General features: G+C 43.4%; 1 protein-coding gene across 1 annotated transcript in view; it reads right to left on the reverse strand.

Annotated features, from left to right (window-relative positions):
- The window catches only part of GLG1 (golgi glycoprotein 1), a 92657-nt gene extending 74413 nt beyond the window's left edge, over nucleotides 1-18244 (reverse strand). The window contains exon 1 of the mRNA XM_080638799.1: nucleotides 17908-18244. Coding sequence (XP_080494925.1) covers nucleotides 17908-18225 — 318 coding nt within the window. The 5' untranslated portion in view covers nucleotides 18226-18244. The remainder of the gene's footprint in view (nucleotides 1-17907) is intronic.
- Nucleotides 18245-18612: the final 368 nt, after the last annotated feature.

Here is an 18612-nt window from a genome sequence, read left to right on the forward strand (position 1 = left end):
TAAAGCTTTCCTGTGCATAGCCATTCCCTCACTGGGCAAGTCAAAGCAGGCTGCACAGGTATGTATTCCACTGATAAAATCAATGCTGCTATGAACAGAAACCAGAAGCTTCGATGGGTTGAATGTACACTAGAATAAAAGCCATCTGTCTGACAGACTTGGCACTTCTCACTGAACACTGCAAAGAATTCGTGAAACAGAACTTGAGGAGATGGTGTTGCAGGCTGTTTGCTGAAGGGTTACCTTTCCTCACCTCTGTCATGCATTCATTACCCATGGGTCACATACAGAGTGATGCATTAACTATGAACATGCAGTGGTTTTGTTAATTAGCTCAATTGGAAAAGACTGAATATTCCAAATTCTTTAACAGGAAACAATTTTAAGACAGTCCTTTATGTCCTAACATTTTTATTTTGTATTAATGTTGAGTACACTGAAATTCACACACAATATTCTGGTGAAAACCAGGTTTCTGAGACAACAGAAGAGGTGGTCCTTATATAGGTCACTTCAGGAACATACATACGCCAGCAAGTATTTACAGGAACTCTTTCCTCTTGTTGAAAACCACATACATCTGCCTTGCCTGGTCTACACTAGCATGTGAAAAGGGTTCCAACCGTATAGCAAAAACCACATCATATTAAAGCAACCCAACTCATCATCCCACATACTTCCATACACTTACAGCAAAGATGATTCAAAAAACTCATGCTCTCTGAAGCCCATGTGTTCATCTGCACTTCACATCAAAAATTCACAATACTTTTTGGAAGTCTTCAACCTTACAGGACAGCCTCCAAATACATGAAGCCCTTGTGAACCAGAACATTACAAACCAAGTGCCTCCAGTTGTTTTGATTATATGCAGATATATATATACACACATATAAGGGTTTTTAAATACGAGCAGTTTGAGGTCTCCTGGGTATTGATCAAGAAGTGAAGAGTAATTAGCCAGGGTTCATTAAAATATGCTTCCGTTAGCCTCCCCAGATACCTAATCTGAATTCATTTACGCAGCCATGTGCCACAAGTGCAAAATTTTAATGCCCTTAAGCCCTGTTTTGCATAATACTGACATCTTTTTCTCATCAAGTCTTTGTCCTGTTTCTACTACATGGAACTGAAATAGTCTTTCCTCTTGACTTCAGTACAAGCTCCTCCAAAGGGTCTCATGACTTCAGCCATCAAGCTTTTTACCTGCATGAGCTGACAGCGTCCAAGTCTCTCCACAGATGAGTGTATCTGGAGCACAGACTACATAACACATGAAGGCTCCCCTCAGCACAGCCATTCAAAGCCAACACGCTGAAACCAGTTCCTGTTTTCCCTGTACAAGTAGTGCTGTGTGTCTTCTTCAGGCACCCTGGCCACACGAGCAGCAGCCTTTAATAGTGAAGTAGACAACTGTTTGAAAGTTATTACTCCCAGATTTAATTCTGTGCATCAAATCAGTGCTCAGTTCATTAGTTGCCTGGACCTCCAACTATCACCATCAACAGTGATTTCCGTTAATAACATGCAATGCATAATTGTAAGATCATGCCTCAGTCATACCTCCCTGCATAGGGATGCTCATGTTAACACACTCTTTCAGAACATATTTCTCTATCCCAACAGCTCCAAGACTCTTAACTAGAGCACTGAGCACCTGAAGCAGGCTTTGCTAGCCAGCAAGCCATGAGGCTTTAGCCCCTCCTGAAGACACTCCCTTTTGTCACCCACAAAGCGTGGCAATAAGCCAAGACACTGCTTTTCAGAGATGCTCTCTCTTGAAGTACTCTGCTGAGGTTTTAACGCAAAGACAGCATAAAAAGCAGGATAAGAGCTAGACATAAAGGGCTGGCTGACGCATGCAAATCTTACAGGCAAAGTATTTGTAAATGCACCAAAAAATGCCAGGAAAAGTTCATTAGAACCTTTTAACCATCTTCCCCTGACATTCAATAAACAAAATGCTCAGTTCAAAAAAGACTAATATACCTGCAATTATCCCATACTACTACACTTGTTACTGAATGCCACAGTGTACAGTGTTAAAGACGACAAACTAAACATTTTATCAGTTGAAACACATACTGTCCACTCCTCCCCCAAACCAGCCAAACACATCCCTGAGACAAGCCCTTTTTCAAAAAAGAGCATTGAAACAGAGAAAAGCTTTGTAATCAAACAGCCTGGAAATAAATGAGGCATATTAACTGCAGTAATGATCTCAGTGTGCAAGAGCTGCATCTAGTACTTGAAAGCTATACCTAACATGCACTGTGTTATCCAGAGAAATCACTCCAGGGAGAAGAGCTGACTACCTCATCCTGAAACTATTATGTCAGAACATTTCTGAATGAGTGACCAGCCAGGCCAGCTTACTTCTTAAACAGAAGAAAAGGAAACTGTTAATAATTAAATCCAAGCTAAAGCTGTTTCCCCTTATGGGAAGGGAGAAAACCTGAATCCTCATGCAGCAACCCAGCTGTTGACACATCTCTGGCATATATTCCTCACATGCTACAGACCTCACCACTCAGCTGATGGGTCATCATGCCCTTCATACCACTTCAATGCCCCTCCTATGTGCACTGCCCCAAATTTACAGCATGAACTATTTGAAACACCCACCAAAATCACCATTCAGGACATGGATACCTCAACACCATGTAAATGGTTGAACAGTCAAAATGACATCAACCAGGGAGTCTTTTTTTAAACTTAGAAAAGACTAAGAGAAAAAAAGAAAAGAACAAACAGATTACTTGCAGTTTGTTAAACAGTTAGAAGGAAGGAAAAAAAAAAATCTCATCTTAGTTTCATTAGGACATTTTGTAGACATTCAAACACCTTATAGAAAATAAGACCCTGATCACATGGGTAACAAATACTCAATCACGGCACATCCACATAAGAGATGTACACCATTCTTGTTCCATACTCAGTTTATTTAAGTTTGGACAAGCCTGACACATGCTAGGATTTAAAGCTATTAAGCTTAATTTTACATTTAAATCCCACACACCTTACCCAAGTAACAAAGCTCTGAACACAAAGCAAGCCTGCTCCCTTCATCCTAAACTGTTTCATATTGTGTTACAGGATGTCATCCAAATGCAAGTGTAACAGACAGGCCTTCCTCTCCACAAAGCAAGGCTTATTTTGACAACTTTTATCTCTTGCTTTCCTCTATGAGTGCTTTCTTCTCAACAGCAAGCTTCACTGATAAAACTTCCCAACTGCATTGACAGTCTTACAGCTGAGGGCAAGATGGAGCACTGCAGTGTTCCCAAAGTCACGAGTAGTATTCATCACACGTACCTCAGCCTTTTACACTCCCAGATTGTTGCAGATTACATGTGACTACACAAACATGTGAGACACCCTCAGCAAGACACTGTCTAAAGAATTCGAAGACAAGCTGCATGTGCCACTTCCCTCCTCCACAGCTGCTCCCAGAGTCTCTGCTGCATTAAAAGGAGGAGATCCAGTTCTCCTGGAAGGTCAATGTGTAGGGCAACGAAATCATAAATATTTACCAGGCACATGAATATCAAATCTGAGAACAGAAAGCTCTTCAAGGCAGTCTGCTCCAGATCACACTTCACTTTGATGAGAGTCTCAGGCATTCTCGTGCAGAAATGGCACTTTCTGGTTTTGTAGTCTTAGAACTCCTTTTGGACTACAAGTTGCAGATTTGCTCCTGAAGAAGGATGAAGCAACATTTCAATCCCACACAGTGTTTTAGAGACTGAGACGCTACAGGCAAAAGAAACTCTTCCATGTTTTTCACAAAGCACTTTCCATGGATTAGAACTAGCAGTAGACAGCAAGGAAGGATGTGAAATGCCGAGTAACTCAGCTCTCCACCCAGTACACTGTTATTTTCTGATATGACAAATCTTGCTAGGAAACGCTAAATAGAATCATAGAATCAGTTAGGTTAGAAAAGACTTTTAAAATCATCATGTCCAACTGTTAAATTTGCACTGCAAAGTCCACCACTAAACCATGTCCCTAAGTGCCACACCTACACAAATCCCCCCAAGGATGGTGACTCAACCATCTCCCTGGGTCGCCTGTCCCAAGGCTTGACAACCCTTTAGGTAAAGAAGTCTTTCCTAATATCCAATCTAAACCTCCCTCGATGCAACTTGAGGCCCCTTCCTCTTATACTATTGCTTGTTACCCAGGAAAAGAGAACACCACCTACCTCATTACAACCTCCTTTCAGGGAGTTGTAGGCAACGATAGGTCTCCTCTGAGCCTCCTTTTCTCCACAACTAAACAACCCAGTTCCCTCAACTGCTCCTGGTAAGACTTGTGCTCAAGGCCCTTCACCAGTTTCATTGCTGCTTTTGTTTTGGCAATGACGAACAAACATAGCTATGTTTCATTCAAGTGAGAGACTGCTTTTTAAAAAATAAGCCTTTTGCTGCATTAAGAGATGCTAGTCTTTCCCAAAATTATACAGGCAAATTGTGTAACGGTTATGGAACACTTAATATTAAAAACAAGTGGGGAAAAAAAAAAAAAGAAACCTTACCTCTATTCACTGCACTGAGACAGACTCACTGCCTTGCCCACGCTTTCAGCCTGTGTACTAGTCAACTGTTGCCAAGTACTGTAGCCAAGGAAACCAAATCAGTTATTTTAACCAGCAGCTCCCAAAGTGATGCAGGATCATAACGCAGGTTCACATCCAGGTCCAGCCCAAGATGTCTGCAACCTCCTGTACCTGACAGATCAGTACTACAGGATACCTGTCTGATTTACAGAAGGTTTTTCAGCTTGGACAGCCAGACCCACAAAAGAACAAATATGAGCAACCCAGCAAGAAAAAAAACAGGCAAGACTGCAAATTAAGAGCATACCCATGTGCATAACTCTTCAGGAATGGCAACTGATGTGGAAGAAGTTCTTTCACTTGCCCCAGGGCTGTAGCAGTCCTCAGAACAAGATGGGAGATATTAGTGGCAGCCTCAGTAAAGCAGAACTGCCACTTCCTGGAATATCAGGATAGAAATGAATTCTACCCCTTCCAAGTACCTGTTATTCTGGAATATTCACCTGGTCGTGTACTACTTTTCCAACAAATGGCAGCATCTTTCAACTGTTATCTCATCCAACCAAAAAAAATTCAGAACTCCAAGATGAACACTTCCATGGTCAAAGTCCCAGCCACAAAGCACGTAATTCAAGAGGAGATCCTAATCAAAACCTCTTATTTGCTTCTCTACAAAATCAGTCTTTCCAGCTCCTGTATTCACTGTCATCAGGCCAATTCTGTGATTTTATCAGTTATCACTGAATATTACAGGTTGTTTCTAGGAAAACAAGTACTTTCCACACAGGAGCAAGCTAGAATAATAGCTCCTGTACCTTGCCCTGAAAAGGCTTAATTAAGATGATTTAGCTAGCGTAGATTTGGTTTGACATTTGAACAAGAGATACGAAAAATTTCATGTTATAAAAACCCAACAAGCAAGAGTGTCCACCTTGACTATTAATGATGGCTTCATGCCCAGAGGCTGAACACAAGCCTACTGCTCTAATATCCCATGAGAAGAGCCTCAGCTAGAAAACAACAGCAAAGAGCATTTCCTGCCTAAGACTGGAGACTCTCAGCTTCTGCACATCAGCTTCTAGAAGCGGAGGGAATAACCCTGACATTTCCAGGTGGATTCATGACTGGGAAAGTGGCTGTGCTCTTCAGTTCTCCACCTTCCCCAGTCTCTTCCTACAGAGATACTCATCAGCTGACAACCCATGTGCTCACCTGTCCAGAAGGTTTCAGATTCACCAGTGAACACAGAAGGAAGGGAAGCTGCCTGCTGAAGTCCTGGATTCAAGTCTGAACATGTAGTTAAGCAGCTTAAAAACAAAACAGTGCTACTAAGGGACAGTACCCAAAGTATAAACTTATTAGAGAGGGCAAAACAAAACAATGAGCTCTGTAAATATGGGAACAAATAGCCCTGTATTTACACTGCCCAAATTTTACTTCCATGCAATGTTTCAGCAGCTCTGACTGAGGCATTATTTTAGGCATCTTTCAAAGATAACCTCTTCGTTCATTTTACAGCTTTTACAACTAGAAGCAGCATGCAACCTACAAAGAACTTAAAACCATGCATGACAAATCGCAAAAGGGCAGTTCAGAAGTACTTTGGGCAACACAGTTCCCAAGGTGGTGAACTGTCATATCAGTCAGTCTCCACAAGTGTATTTTAAATGGTTCCTGAGAACAAAAGTTCACTCTGGAAGGACTCTTCTGGCCCAAGTTAAGATCAGAACAATCAAGGTATGTTAAATAATACTCTGCCTTAAAACTTGAGGCAAAGTTTCAAAAATACACAGTTTCGCCAACAGGCTATAAGCTCTCTGCTACTTACTCTTAACATCTTCCTTTTTTGCCATTCCACTTTAGTGGCTCAATATTGGATTTGCAGAGGGGCTTTTTTTTTTTTTCCTTTAATTCAAAACTCTGATCTCTGCAACAGGATCCCAATTCCAAATTAGGGATCCCACTAAGTAATGTAGAAGCAATCACAGTCAGAGGTCAATCAAACTCTACCTCCCAACAGACAAAAGATCACTTTAAGATGGCAACAATATGCTGGTGTGATATTTGAAGTTATTCATGATGCACGACTCTAAGCCATAGGAAGGTTTTCAGCTATTGCAATTTGCCCCAAGCCACTTCAGAGAACACACAATACAGCTCTGGTTGTCCAATAACCAGCAGGTCAAGTGGTTGGAGCACTGATTCTCACCTTTTAATTACAGAACAGAGAAATGCAAGTTCAGTACTCCTTCCAGCTGCATGCCAACAGCACACAGCCCACCTCAGCTCTAATCTTAAAATACAGTGAACCCTGGAGAGCAAGAGACATTAGAAGACAACACAAATTAAATAATCCTTGAAGGCATTACAAAGTTGTGATGGATTTCACTGTAAGGTATCAAGGGAGGAAAAGCATTTGGGGAAATTACTCTGGGAAGAACTGACATACAAAGAGAAGAATTTAAATTCCACCAGCACTCTCCGCAGCAGAACAAGTTTAGGCCATGTTTTTATACAACAGGATGCTGGAAGAGTTCACAAATGCCTGGAGGAGGAGAGAGAAACAAAAAATCCCTGTGGTTTGTGGCATGCTTTTTACCTTTGTGTAGGCGTTCCCTGTGAGCTGCTCAGAGAAAGGAAGCCAACAGAGCCTCAGAGCATGCAAAAGGGGTTTGATGTGGACAAGCTCAAGCCACATGGCCCATGAGTACCTGAGCAAAAAAAACCTGCATCATTCCAGGAAAGTCTTCCCTTTATGTTGCTGCTATTTCTGCACAGAGGTGACAGGATGATCAGTGATGGTTCACTATCTGCTTAGTGCCTGCCAAAGCACAGGTCATAAAGCAAAAGTATGAAACACAGCAAGGCTTTGTTTGTGTTCTGTGAGGGAAGTGCAGAATCATATATCTACTACAACTATACTTTGCACATATACTTCTCATTAAAGCTATTAACAATAACATTAGAATGAGCATACACCTTTAGAGCTGTGAATCAGTTGAGGGAAAAGTATGTTCCCTAGTACCACGCCTTCCCAGATAATGTTGTTATCATTGGGATACCCAGAGGCAGGATGCTCATTCAACACAGGAGTCCCATTCCAGTATTCAGTTCAATAAAAACGTAGGGAGGACTTAGACCATGAGTGAATGTTTCAGCTTTTTCGGATTTTTTTTTTTTCTTTAAGAAATAATTTTGCTTCATATGACTAGTGGTGCTAAAGTACCGGCACAGGTTGCTGACACGTGGTAGATGTGCCATCCTTGTAGGCACTCAAGGCCAGGCTGGATGTGGTCCTGGGCAACCTGATCTAGTTGAAGATGTCTCTCCTCATTCCAGGAAGCCTGCACTAGATGAACTTCAAAGGCTCCTTCCAATCCAAATCATTCTAGGAAGATCTTTACACTATCCTTTGCAGGAAGGAAAGAAAAGACAGAAAAAAAAAAAAAAAAAAGCAAGCCTTTGCATGAACACCCTTGAATTTATAAGTCATTCACACTGGGTTGCTGGGGTTTTTTTTTTCCCCATAGAATCATAGAATGGTTTGCACTGGAAAGGACCTTAAGATCACAGTATCACAGTATCACAGTATGTTAGAGATTGGAAGGGACCTCAAAAGATCATCTAGTCCAATCCCCCTGCCGGAGCAGGAACACCTAGATAAGGTTACACAGGAATGTGTCCAGGCGGGTTTTGAATGTCTCCAGAGAAGGAGACTCCACAACCTCCCTGGGCAGCCTGTTCCAGTGTTCTGTCACCCTCACTGAGAAGAAGTTTCTTCTCAAGTTTAAGTGGAACCTCTTGTGTTCCAGTTTGTACCCATTACCCCTTGTCCTATCATTGTTTGCCATTGAGAAGAGCCTGGCTCCATCCTCATGACACTCCCCCTTTATATATTTATATACACTAATAAGGTCCCCCCGCAGTCTCCTCTTCTCCAAACTATAGAGACCCAGCTCCCTCAGCCTTTCCTCATAAGGGAGATGCTCCACTCCCTTAATATAGTTAGATCATTTAGTGCCAGCCCCCTGCTATGGACAGGTACACTTCACAGTAGACTGTGTCACCCAAGGCTCTGTCCAACCTGACCTTGAACACTGTCAGGGATGGAACATCTACCGTTTCTCTGGGCAATCTGTTCCACGGCCTCACCACCCTCACAGTAAAGAACTTTTTTCATACAAAGACAGGCTGAGAAAGTTGGGGCTGTTCATCCTGGAAAAGAGAAGGCTGTGTGGAGACCTCGTAGCAGCCTTCCAGTATCTGAAGGGGGCCTATAATGATGCTGGGGAGGGACTCTTCATTAGGGACTGCAGTGATAGGACAAGAGGTAATGGGTTAAAACTTAAAACAGGGGAAGTTTAGATTGGATATAAGGAAGAAATTCTTTACTGAGAGGGTGGTGAGGCACTGGAACGGAATGCCCAAGGAAGCTGTGAATGTTCCATCCCCGGCAGTGTGCAAGGCCAGGCTGGACAGAGCCTTGGGTGACATGGTTTAGTGCCAGGTGTCCCTGCCCATGGCAGGGGGGTTGGAACTAGATGATCTTAAGGTCCTTTCCAACTCTAACTATTCTATGATTCTATATCAATGGAGACCAGATTTTGACTAGAAGTCTGAATTGTACAATAACAGGATACCATTAATATTGATTTGTTTAAACCATCACGAACGCAGCTAAAGAACTGCAGTCTAAGGAACAATCCATGTTGTAAATTACAAGAACTGAGGTGTTCAGTGCTATTACTTGAAAGTGGTTACTTTTTCTGATTTTATGACATATATAGGTAGGCCATGGAGACGCTGACATGAGCAGAAAAATCAATTTGATAATGAAAGACTTAATTGTAAGCTTTTTCAGGATCTTATTTCAACTCAGCTGAGAACAGTGTAACAAAAGTTGACTCAGCTCAAATCAAGCCTGGACTGCTATAGAAAGTCTACAAGCCAAGCAGGTTTGGGGTTGGTCTGGGTTTTTTTTAATTCTATCAAAACTTTTTGTAGGGCAATTACTTCAACCCTTAAAGAATGCACGCTCTGCTGAGCTTGTTTGCAGTTCACTTGGTGAAAACTATTTTTCCCTGTGCTAACAGGACAGTCTAGAAAAGAAAGTCTCAATTAGCAAACCACTGAGCACGATGAAGGCTGGTGAGCCTCCTATTAAGATTCAAGAGATGTGGACAGCAAACCTGGCACTGGATTAAGCTGGGCTTTATTTTTTCAACAAAAAGACAGCACATTCGCCTGAATAATTTTGCATAGCAGGGCTGGAATAGCTATTTGTTATTAACCTACCCTGTTATGGCTAAGTACTTAATTATAGCAACATAACTAGCTGAGTTCTCTAGAAGAGACTCAAAACTCCCAAGAATCAAATAAGGAAACTAGAAGGTTTTCCACAGAGCAGCACACAGTTCTACCACTAACCACGAAAGATTAAAATACTTCAGGCATGTAGAGAAACCATGAATACTTGTTACACTGAATACTACCTGTTTGTCACACTCACTGTTTCAGGCAAAGATGCAAATAATAAATGTTATTTCCTGTCCAGTAAGATTAATGTTTGTTTGTCCCCATCTTGTTACCTGGCAGGAGATATTAGTCTCCTTGCTACTTGCTACCTGGCAAGACCATTAGACTTAAGCCACAGCACTGACAATCAAAGACATAAACCACACCTTTTTAGTGAAGGCAAGATTTTAGACATTATAACCAAGTAATGCACTCCAACGCAAACATGTGAGATCTAAGCTCACAAGGCTGTAAGAGCTGTAAGATACATTTATTCAAAGGGGAAAAAAATAAACTCAGGCATTACACCCCAAAAAAAAGTGTAGAGAAAACAGACACCTCTCTCACTACTGCAGGAAATTCCTCAGCTCAAGCTGCCGACATTTGGACACCACATGCCAAGACACTGTTTATGAATGCCACCTCAGCTCAGGAGGAGAACAGTATGGGTTTTCATCTACTGCCTTGATGAAGAGAGGTCACAATTTATGTTACAAGCTGGTACCTAGGGAAGGGGGGAGCTCTGCTCCTCATCTAACACACAATTATTGTTACTGACAAACTGAACATCCAGAAAATAAAGAGTATCCCATGGCGATAAAAAAATCATCAGCTAACAGAACTGAATTACTTAGTGCCATAGCAATCAACTTTACATATCTTAAAACTAAATTAGTCAGAAGATCAAAAAAATATTTTGAGGCAATTTAAAATAAAAAGACAATTATTTTGCCTTGGGTGAAAAGATGACCTTTTATTAACCCAGCTCTTCGGGGCTTATTATTAGGAGGAGAAACTGTAAAGCTTTTTCAAAAGTCAGGGTACATTTTCCAAAATCGAAAACCAGCAAAGTCCATTGACAGAAGGGTGCTCACATCCAGAAAAGCTACACTGTAAAGAACATTAAGACATTATCTCTATGCTGGGAAATAAGAGAGCACACAATTTACCTAGAATTCTCTCTCTTCAAATCACCCAGTTCCAACCATGACAACCTGAAGCAACACCAGGGCTAGAGAGGTCTCCTTTCCTTCAGTACAAGGGAGAAGAGGATGCATGTGGGGAAACACAGCAGAGACAGGTACAGCTAGGCTGCAACAACCCACGGAGTCCTTGCTTTTCAAACACATTCACCTACCTCACCCAGTAACCCACCTTCCCAAAAACAGAGCTCTATGTAACACAGCTTTCTTGGTTCATCCTAAGCCATTCTCAGACTGTGCAGCCTGTGTTAAACTTTACTTTTCCACTTGTATTCTCATTCCTTTCCTCCTCAGTATTCAGAGCTGCAGCAGGCCACCAGTGCCAACCCACCAGAGGAAGCAGGCTTGTAAGATAATCTCTTTTATTAAGCCAAACATCCCAGGCCAAGGCAATGCATAACTAGCTACCACAAGCATGAGCCTGCCAAGAACAGCACAAAACACAAAAAAACCAAACCCACTCCTGAGAAAAAACACAAAAGAAACTCTTTCAGATAAAAACAGAGATTGTTACGATCATTAAGGATATGGAGAACCAAGAACCTGTGCTTAACATGCTGTTCACAAGACAGTAAGTCCAAAACCTAGCAAGAGAGACATCATTGTACCCTCTAATCAGCTCACATGTGATGTTAGTAAGATGAAAAGGGTACTTTTAAATACTGCTATATCCTGAGATGAGGCCAAAGGCCGATTCCAAAAGAAGTAATCCAAACAGAAAACAGACTTTTAAAGTGTATTTACAATTTTACATTAAGATTTAACTAGAACAGCCAGGAGGAAACTGGGCTTACGTTATCTCAACACAAGGAAAAAGAAGAACTTTAGAACAAAAATGTGCTAATCTCAGTTAAGAAGCCAAGCCTCGGGAGAAAAGGCTTCAGAAAGTGTTCCAGCCTTGTCACCACCATTTTCTTTTGCTGTTGCTTCAATATTTTTCAAAACTTAATAATCTCAATCCCTTCTTCCTTGGTCCAACCATTCCCTTCCATTGACTTTAATAGAATCATCTTACATTTTATTAATTTCTGAAGCAGGTAGGAGCAGTCTTGACCATTCAAATCAATGTGCATCTGCCACAAAAAACTGTAAATTCTTAATTAAATTCCATTTGAGACAGAATGGTATCTCAAAATTTCTAATACAGATGCACAGGCTTCAACTTTGTATATACAGAGTCCAGCATTCAGTTGCAGCCCAATAATTAACTCAATCTCTCGAAAGTGCAACAAATTTTTAGTTTAAGCCAGCACAACTTCAACTATAGGTAAGAATTCTGCTTTTTATTAGCCTTCAGAATGTCAGAGATTTTAAACTCCCATACCTGGGAAGGTGGCTTTGAATCCCCACCAGGTCAATATCCCTTAGAAAAAAGGGAGAGTGTAAGCAAAGCCCTTGGCATGGCTTACAGGTACATTTTCCAGGTTTCTGATCATTGCTTGAAAAAAAAAAAAAAAATCCCTTTTTGTGTTGGTATCTAAACCAGATGATAATGCTGTAGGTACTCTAAGAGCATGACTAGAATACCAACTGGCTACTCCTTTGCAGTAGTGATTAGAGAACCAGAACAGCCTCCATCCCACAACTATGTACTTACCACCCTGAGAAACAGGCAGCTCCTATTCAAACCAGCTCACCTAAAAGCCAGGGAGAACTGGAAAGCATCCTGGCACAAGCTGCCCAGAGAATCTGTGGCTGCCTCATCCCTGGCAGTGTTCAAGGCCAGCTTGGGTGGGGCTTGGAGCAACCTGGCCTAGTGGAAGGTGTCCCTGCCCATCACGGGGGGTTGGAGTTGGATGAGTTTTAGCTTCCCTTTCAACCCAAACCAGTCTGGGATTCCGTGCACTGGGAGAGATGGGCCAGCTCAGTAAACAGTTGTCTTCTTTATCTGCATTTCTTAAAAACTAGCCTACCCATTGCTATGTTTAATTCACAGCCCTCACTTACTTACAGCACTGGACAGGTAAACAGTCATTTGCTGCCACAACCCAGACAGCTCAAGAATGGTACTTTAAATACCAGCCTCCACTTGGGCATCGGAAAGCTGTAAGAGATGGAAATAACATGAATGCATGCTCAAATATGAGATAATGTTGCATGCTCAAGCAAAACGAAACCTTCACCCTTCAGATCAATGAATTATAGATATAAAAGAGGAAAAATAAAACAAATCAAGCTACCATGACAGACCACACCCACCACAGTGCAAACAAAAAACTTCATGGAAGCCTTCACATTTCCAGTTTCTTTTCCAAGAAAGTAGAGAAGCTATTGAACAAGCACAGTGACTGCGCACACACAACCTTTCAGAGATGAAGACTCCAAGCATGTGTTATCATCTAGTTTCTCTTTTCCATCAATAATCTTAAAACTGAGTAATTTCACTGGTACTATTTTATCAGGAGCTCAGGTACACAGGAAGTGAGGAATAAAACATTTATGTGGAAGAAACATGCCAATTCACAACCCATCAAACGTTACACGCTTCCTAGTCTATGTATCCCCTCAAATGAATTTTCTGGCCTTTTATGGGTCAGAAATAACAGGGAAAACACTCTTCTTTAAATACAAGGTTAATTTGTTTTTGTTCTTAATCCAATCCTCAACATGAAGAGAGCCTTAATTTGCCCAGAATTAGAGCATTCAGGCTCAATTATAACATCCCTGCCACAAAGGTGCTACCAAAAAAACGGAACCACTGAGGAAGAAAGCAGCAGGAAGCCAAAACTTTGATCTCTAATCCCAGCTTAGAAAAATTTAGCCTACAATCCCTCAGTGCTGTATGGATGGATATAATGCTTTAAGTATTGTCTATTCTTTGTGAGTGCAATGCAAGTGAAGCTCAGCAATTACAAAATCAAGTTAATTCACTGATTAATCGAAACCAAGGTGTGCTTTAAGAGTAAAATTATACTCTGCTATATTGCAAGCTTGCCAAAGCTACAATGGTTAAGGTATTTTCATATCTGCTCATGTTTCCTACCTCAAATTCAACAACTCAGTCATGCTTTCAACACAAATCATCATTCATCATGCAAACACTTTAACCTAGCAAATATATTAATATTTCATTGGTTTATTTATACAATAACCCCACAAAAATTAGATTAATAGGCAGCCCATAAAAAGTACTTAAAGGCTGCAGCCCACGTTGAGTGAAATGCAAGCGCTGAAGTCCCTCTAGAAACAGGTTAGCAACCAGCATCATTTCAGAAAAAGCACTTCAAAACATTTTCAGAAACCAGAGCAGACACCACCTCGTGCTACTCTTTTTATAGCTTCGCATGGAGTTATATAGATAACAATTAAAATGCTGATAACAAAACTTAAGTGGCTCAAAACAGCAACATATCAAGTGCACAAATAATTTTATCTAGAAGTAAATTAATTTCTCAGGAAAATGCACCAAGACACATGATTGATTCTATTTTCTAAATATAGTCATAGAATCCCAGACTGACTTGGATTGGAAAGGACCTTAAAGCTCATATAGCTTCCCACCGTCTGCCGTGTGCAGGGACACCTTCCACTAGATCAGGTTGCTCCAAGCCCTGTCCAACTTGGCCTTGGTTGATGGTTGCCAGGCATAAAGCAATTACCACTTCTCTGCGCAACCTGTTCCAGTGCCTCACCACTCTCATAGCAAAAAACTTCTTCCTTGATTCTAACCTGGACTTCCCCTGTTTAAGTTTAAAGCCATCACCCCTTGTCCTACCACTACAGTCCCTGACAAAGAGTTCCTCTTCAGAATCCTTGTTGGCCCCCTTCACATACTGGAAGGCTGCTATGAGGTCTCCACGCAGCCTTCTCTTCTCCAGGCTGAACAATTTTCTCAGCCTGTCTTCATACAGGAGGTGCTCCAGCTTCCTGATCATCCTTGTGGCCTTCTCTGGATCATTTAAGCTGACTAGCTCTGACCACTATCTCCACAAATTACAGAGTATCCTTCTACCAAGAAAGGAAAGCAGAAAAGCGCAATTGTCCCGTGACTTCTACATTTCAATATGTGTAACAACCTGAAATGCAGAAGAGCTTTGTACCTACAGGAGCAGACTGTGCTAGGGCAATCAAGCTATTCACTGACTTGGTGCAAAATCAGTGACACAGTGTTTGATACCAGCTGGAAGGGATGATTTTTTTTAAGAATTCTAAAAAACATGCAGTGCTTAAATATCGGTGTTGGTAGTACTTTAAATTGACAGTCTACAAGTAACCTCTTAAAACCAAAACTTCAATTATTTTGGGTTTGGGTTTCTTTTTGGCTTGGGGCATGTGTGTTTGCTTTGGTTTTTTAGCATTTTCTTTTTCCTTTCCAACTCTTCTTTACTAAATACTTGTGTTAAACAGCTTCTCTCAACATTTGCTCTACAAGCTAGGCTCCCGTGTCAGTCAACCACAAACTCCACACTCTTGTTCCTTCAGATTCAGGAGAACTACCAAGCAAAAGGGAGGACTTGCTGGGCAGTTCACCACACTAACAAATTAGCAGATACTGAATAATGTGATCACATTCACACTGGCTTACAAAATAAGCATCTGTTTTCTCCATACTTTATGGCCCCAAAAGGAAGGTTTCAAGTAGTTGTTTCCTCTGGCTATTCCCCACCTGTTTTAAAATGCAATTATCACTTTTTTGGTATTTTCCAAAAAAGCTGACAGATGCTCTAGGGTCAAAATTAAAAGATATTATCTGTTACTGTTGTTTGTATGTCACCCATTTCCTCCACTGTCACCACCAATGCAAAGGAAACATCTGATCCTGTTCCCTATCACCCAATGTGCCACCCAATGTTTAAAACACCATTTTAACCTAAAATATCACAAGTTAAATAGTAGGGACACAGGGAAGTCAATTATTATAATTAATTTCAAAGAACAGCACTCTGAGAAATCATCTTTACATCAGGAAGCAGCCCACCACATCTGTGGTATGGCAGGTGACTTGCTGAGTCTAAGACCAGGTGACAGTGCTCTTTACAGGCTGACAAATGAGGCTGCGGATGGGCACTTTTGGAGAGAAAACTCAATCCGAAACAACCTCAACATGACCTACTGATGCCTGGGATCTCACCCCAGGAGAAAGATCCCCCTTTGACGCTGGGTACCAGACAGCATTACAGCTAGACAAGACCAACAGCCACCAAGCTCCAGACACCAAGGCAGGCTTTGAAAGGGGAAAACGAAAACCACAAGTAAGCCACAGCATTCAAAAAACAGTGGAACTCTCGTGAGATATGCACAACCAACATAAGGGCTTATACCTGCTGAAAATAAAGTGCGATGCAAAGCATCTCTTCATCTTCTCCCTGCACACCCATGCCCCATTCTGTGTTTAACGCATTAAAATAACTATTCCAGCAGAAAGCTGAGACACAAGACAATAAAAAAGTTTTTTTTGGCAGAAAACCCAACAAGCACTTGAACTGTGAAAAGAGAAGGGAGGTGCCACACAACTGGAAATAAAGACCAAGAAGAGCTTGCCTTTTTGGCAGGCTGGTGGCTCACAAGCTATTGCCTGTAGGCACAGCTTCTAAGATTCTCTCAGGACTGGAAGGTGCCTCCCTGGCAGGGGGCCCCAAAGGTCCCAAGGAGGTGGAAGAAACAGGAATGGACAAGTTATTCATAGAACAAATATTAGAGCATTTTATAAGTCTGACAGATGATGCATCAGTACTGATTTATAACATCTATCATAAGTGTTTTACCAAATTACTTGCCCTCAATTAAAACATGAAGTTAGATTAAAACCTAAGTTATTTGTGGATTTTAAGCCAAGTAGCCACTAACACTGGTTCAACACTCCCCTTGATGACAGCAACCATTAAGTCACTGCCACCTGCTGTCTCTACAACAACGGATGAGAAATGAGCACAAGTTTTTCCTGACCACAATGCCACTTGGGAAAACACCATCAGAACTAACCCAGCCTGACATTCCTGGGCTTTACAACAGAGAAGACAAGAAATAAACAGATCTCAACACCAAAACAGTTCACGAAAGATACTTCCCCCAAAAGGCTTCTTCAAATTGAACAAGAACCACCAAGGAATTAATGAAATGTGGGGATACAAAAAGACTCTGAGCTAGCACCACATTTTTTACTTGACTTAGGCTCAAACCACTCAGGGCAGATGCTTGGGGACAATGCTGACTGCCCAGATGACCTCCCAAAATGTACTAAGCCAGGCCTAATGGCTGTATATATAGTTTAATACACACACAAGCACTGGGAACCAACCACCTCTGCAGCTGAGCTCTGGGCGGAGGTGGGGATCTGAACCTGAAGAAACTAATCCTCTCGGGTCACCGGTGCTACCAGGAAAGCACCTTTCCTCAGCAGTGTACAGGGGCCCTCCCCAGACCTCCAAGAGCAAACCTGGTTTGCACTGGAAGGGACCTCAAAGCTCATCCAGTTCCAGATCCCTGCCATGGGCAGGGACATCTTCCACTAGACCAGGTTGTTTAAAGCCCCATCCAGCCTCGCCTTGGTTGGAATAACCCCCAAACGAGGCCATCCCACCGTGACCTACCCCGCGGGGGGCGCTACGGAGGCGGCCGCGCAGTCTAGAGATGCCTGTGAAGTGGGCGCGGGCAGAGAGCGGCTCCGTTCCCGGCGCCGCCGCCCTCCCGCCGAACCGGCAGCCTCACACGAAGCTCCGCAGCGGCGGAGCCACAGCGCGGGAAGCGCAGCCGCCGGCGGCCTGCACACAAAGCCCGCTCTGTGAGACAAAACCGTGAGGTAAACGAGACAGGCGGCTCAAGTCGGGGTCGCTCCGCCGAGGACGCAGAGCCCCGCTCTTTGTTCGCCGCCGTGGGTAGGCCCGGCCCGGCGCGGCGCCCGGCCCTTACCTCACGGACATCCTGTAGGCACTCGAGGACGGCGAGGTTGTTGGCCCAGCTGTGCTTGGAGCAGAGCCGCACCACGTCCTCCCGGCACACCGCCTCCTCCGACAGCTTCCACCCGCTGCCCGAGCTGCCGCCGCGGGGACCTCGAGGGACCGCCGCGCCCGGCCCCGCCGCCGGCCCCGCCGCGGCCGGGCCGCCACCACCGACGGCGCCCGCGGGAGGAAAAGGAGGGCCGCCAGCCGCCGGCTGCGCCACCAGAGCCAGGACCAGAAGGAGCACGGGGCCCGGGCAGCGGCTCCGGACACGTCCACACAACGCCATCTTGAATCCACCACCTCCGGCGCGGCCGCCCGCCCACATAGCGGCACGCACGCCGTATGCAAATCAGCACGCATATGACATCACTCCACCGCCCACCGTGGGACACACCCCTTTCCGGGTGATGGGGCGAGGCTTAGCCTGGCCACGCCCCTAGCGCATCACGCGCACAGGCGCACCCCCGCACCCCCCCCATACCCCACCACACACACCCCCGCCCCCTGCTTTCCGTAGCCCGCCATGCTGTTGCAGTCCCCGCATGGATCAGCCCGTCGTTGCCTCGTGAGGGCGAGGCGCCGCCGCAGTCCCGGTGTCCCGCCATTGTAGCCCCAGTGCCGTCACAGCCCGGACTCCATTACAGCCCCACTGCTACCACAGCCCGGACTCCAT

Source organism: Psittacula echo, assembly GCF_963264785.1.
Source record: "Psittacula echo genome assembly, chromosome: Z".
Taxonomy (NCBI): Eukaryota; Metazoa; Chordata; class Aves; order Psittaciformes; family Psittacidae; genus Psittacula; species Psittacula echo.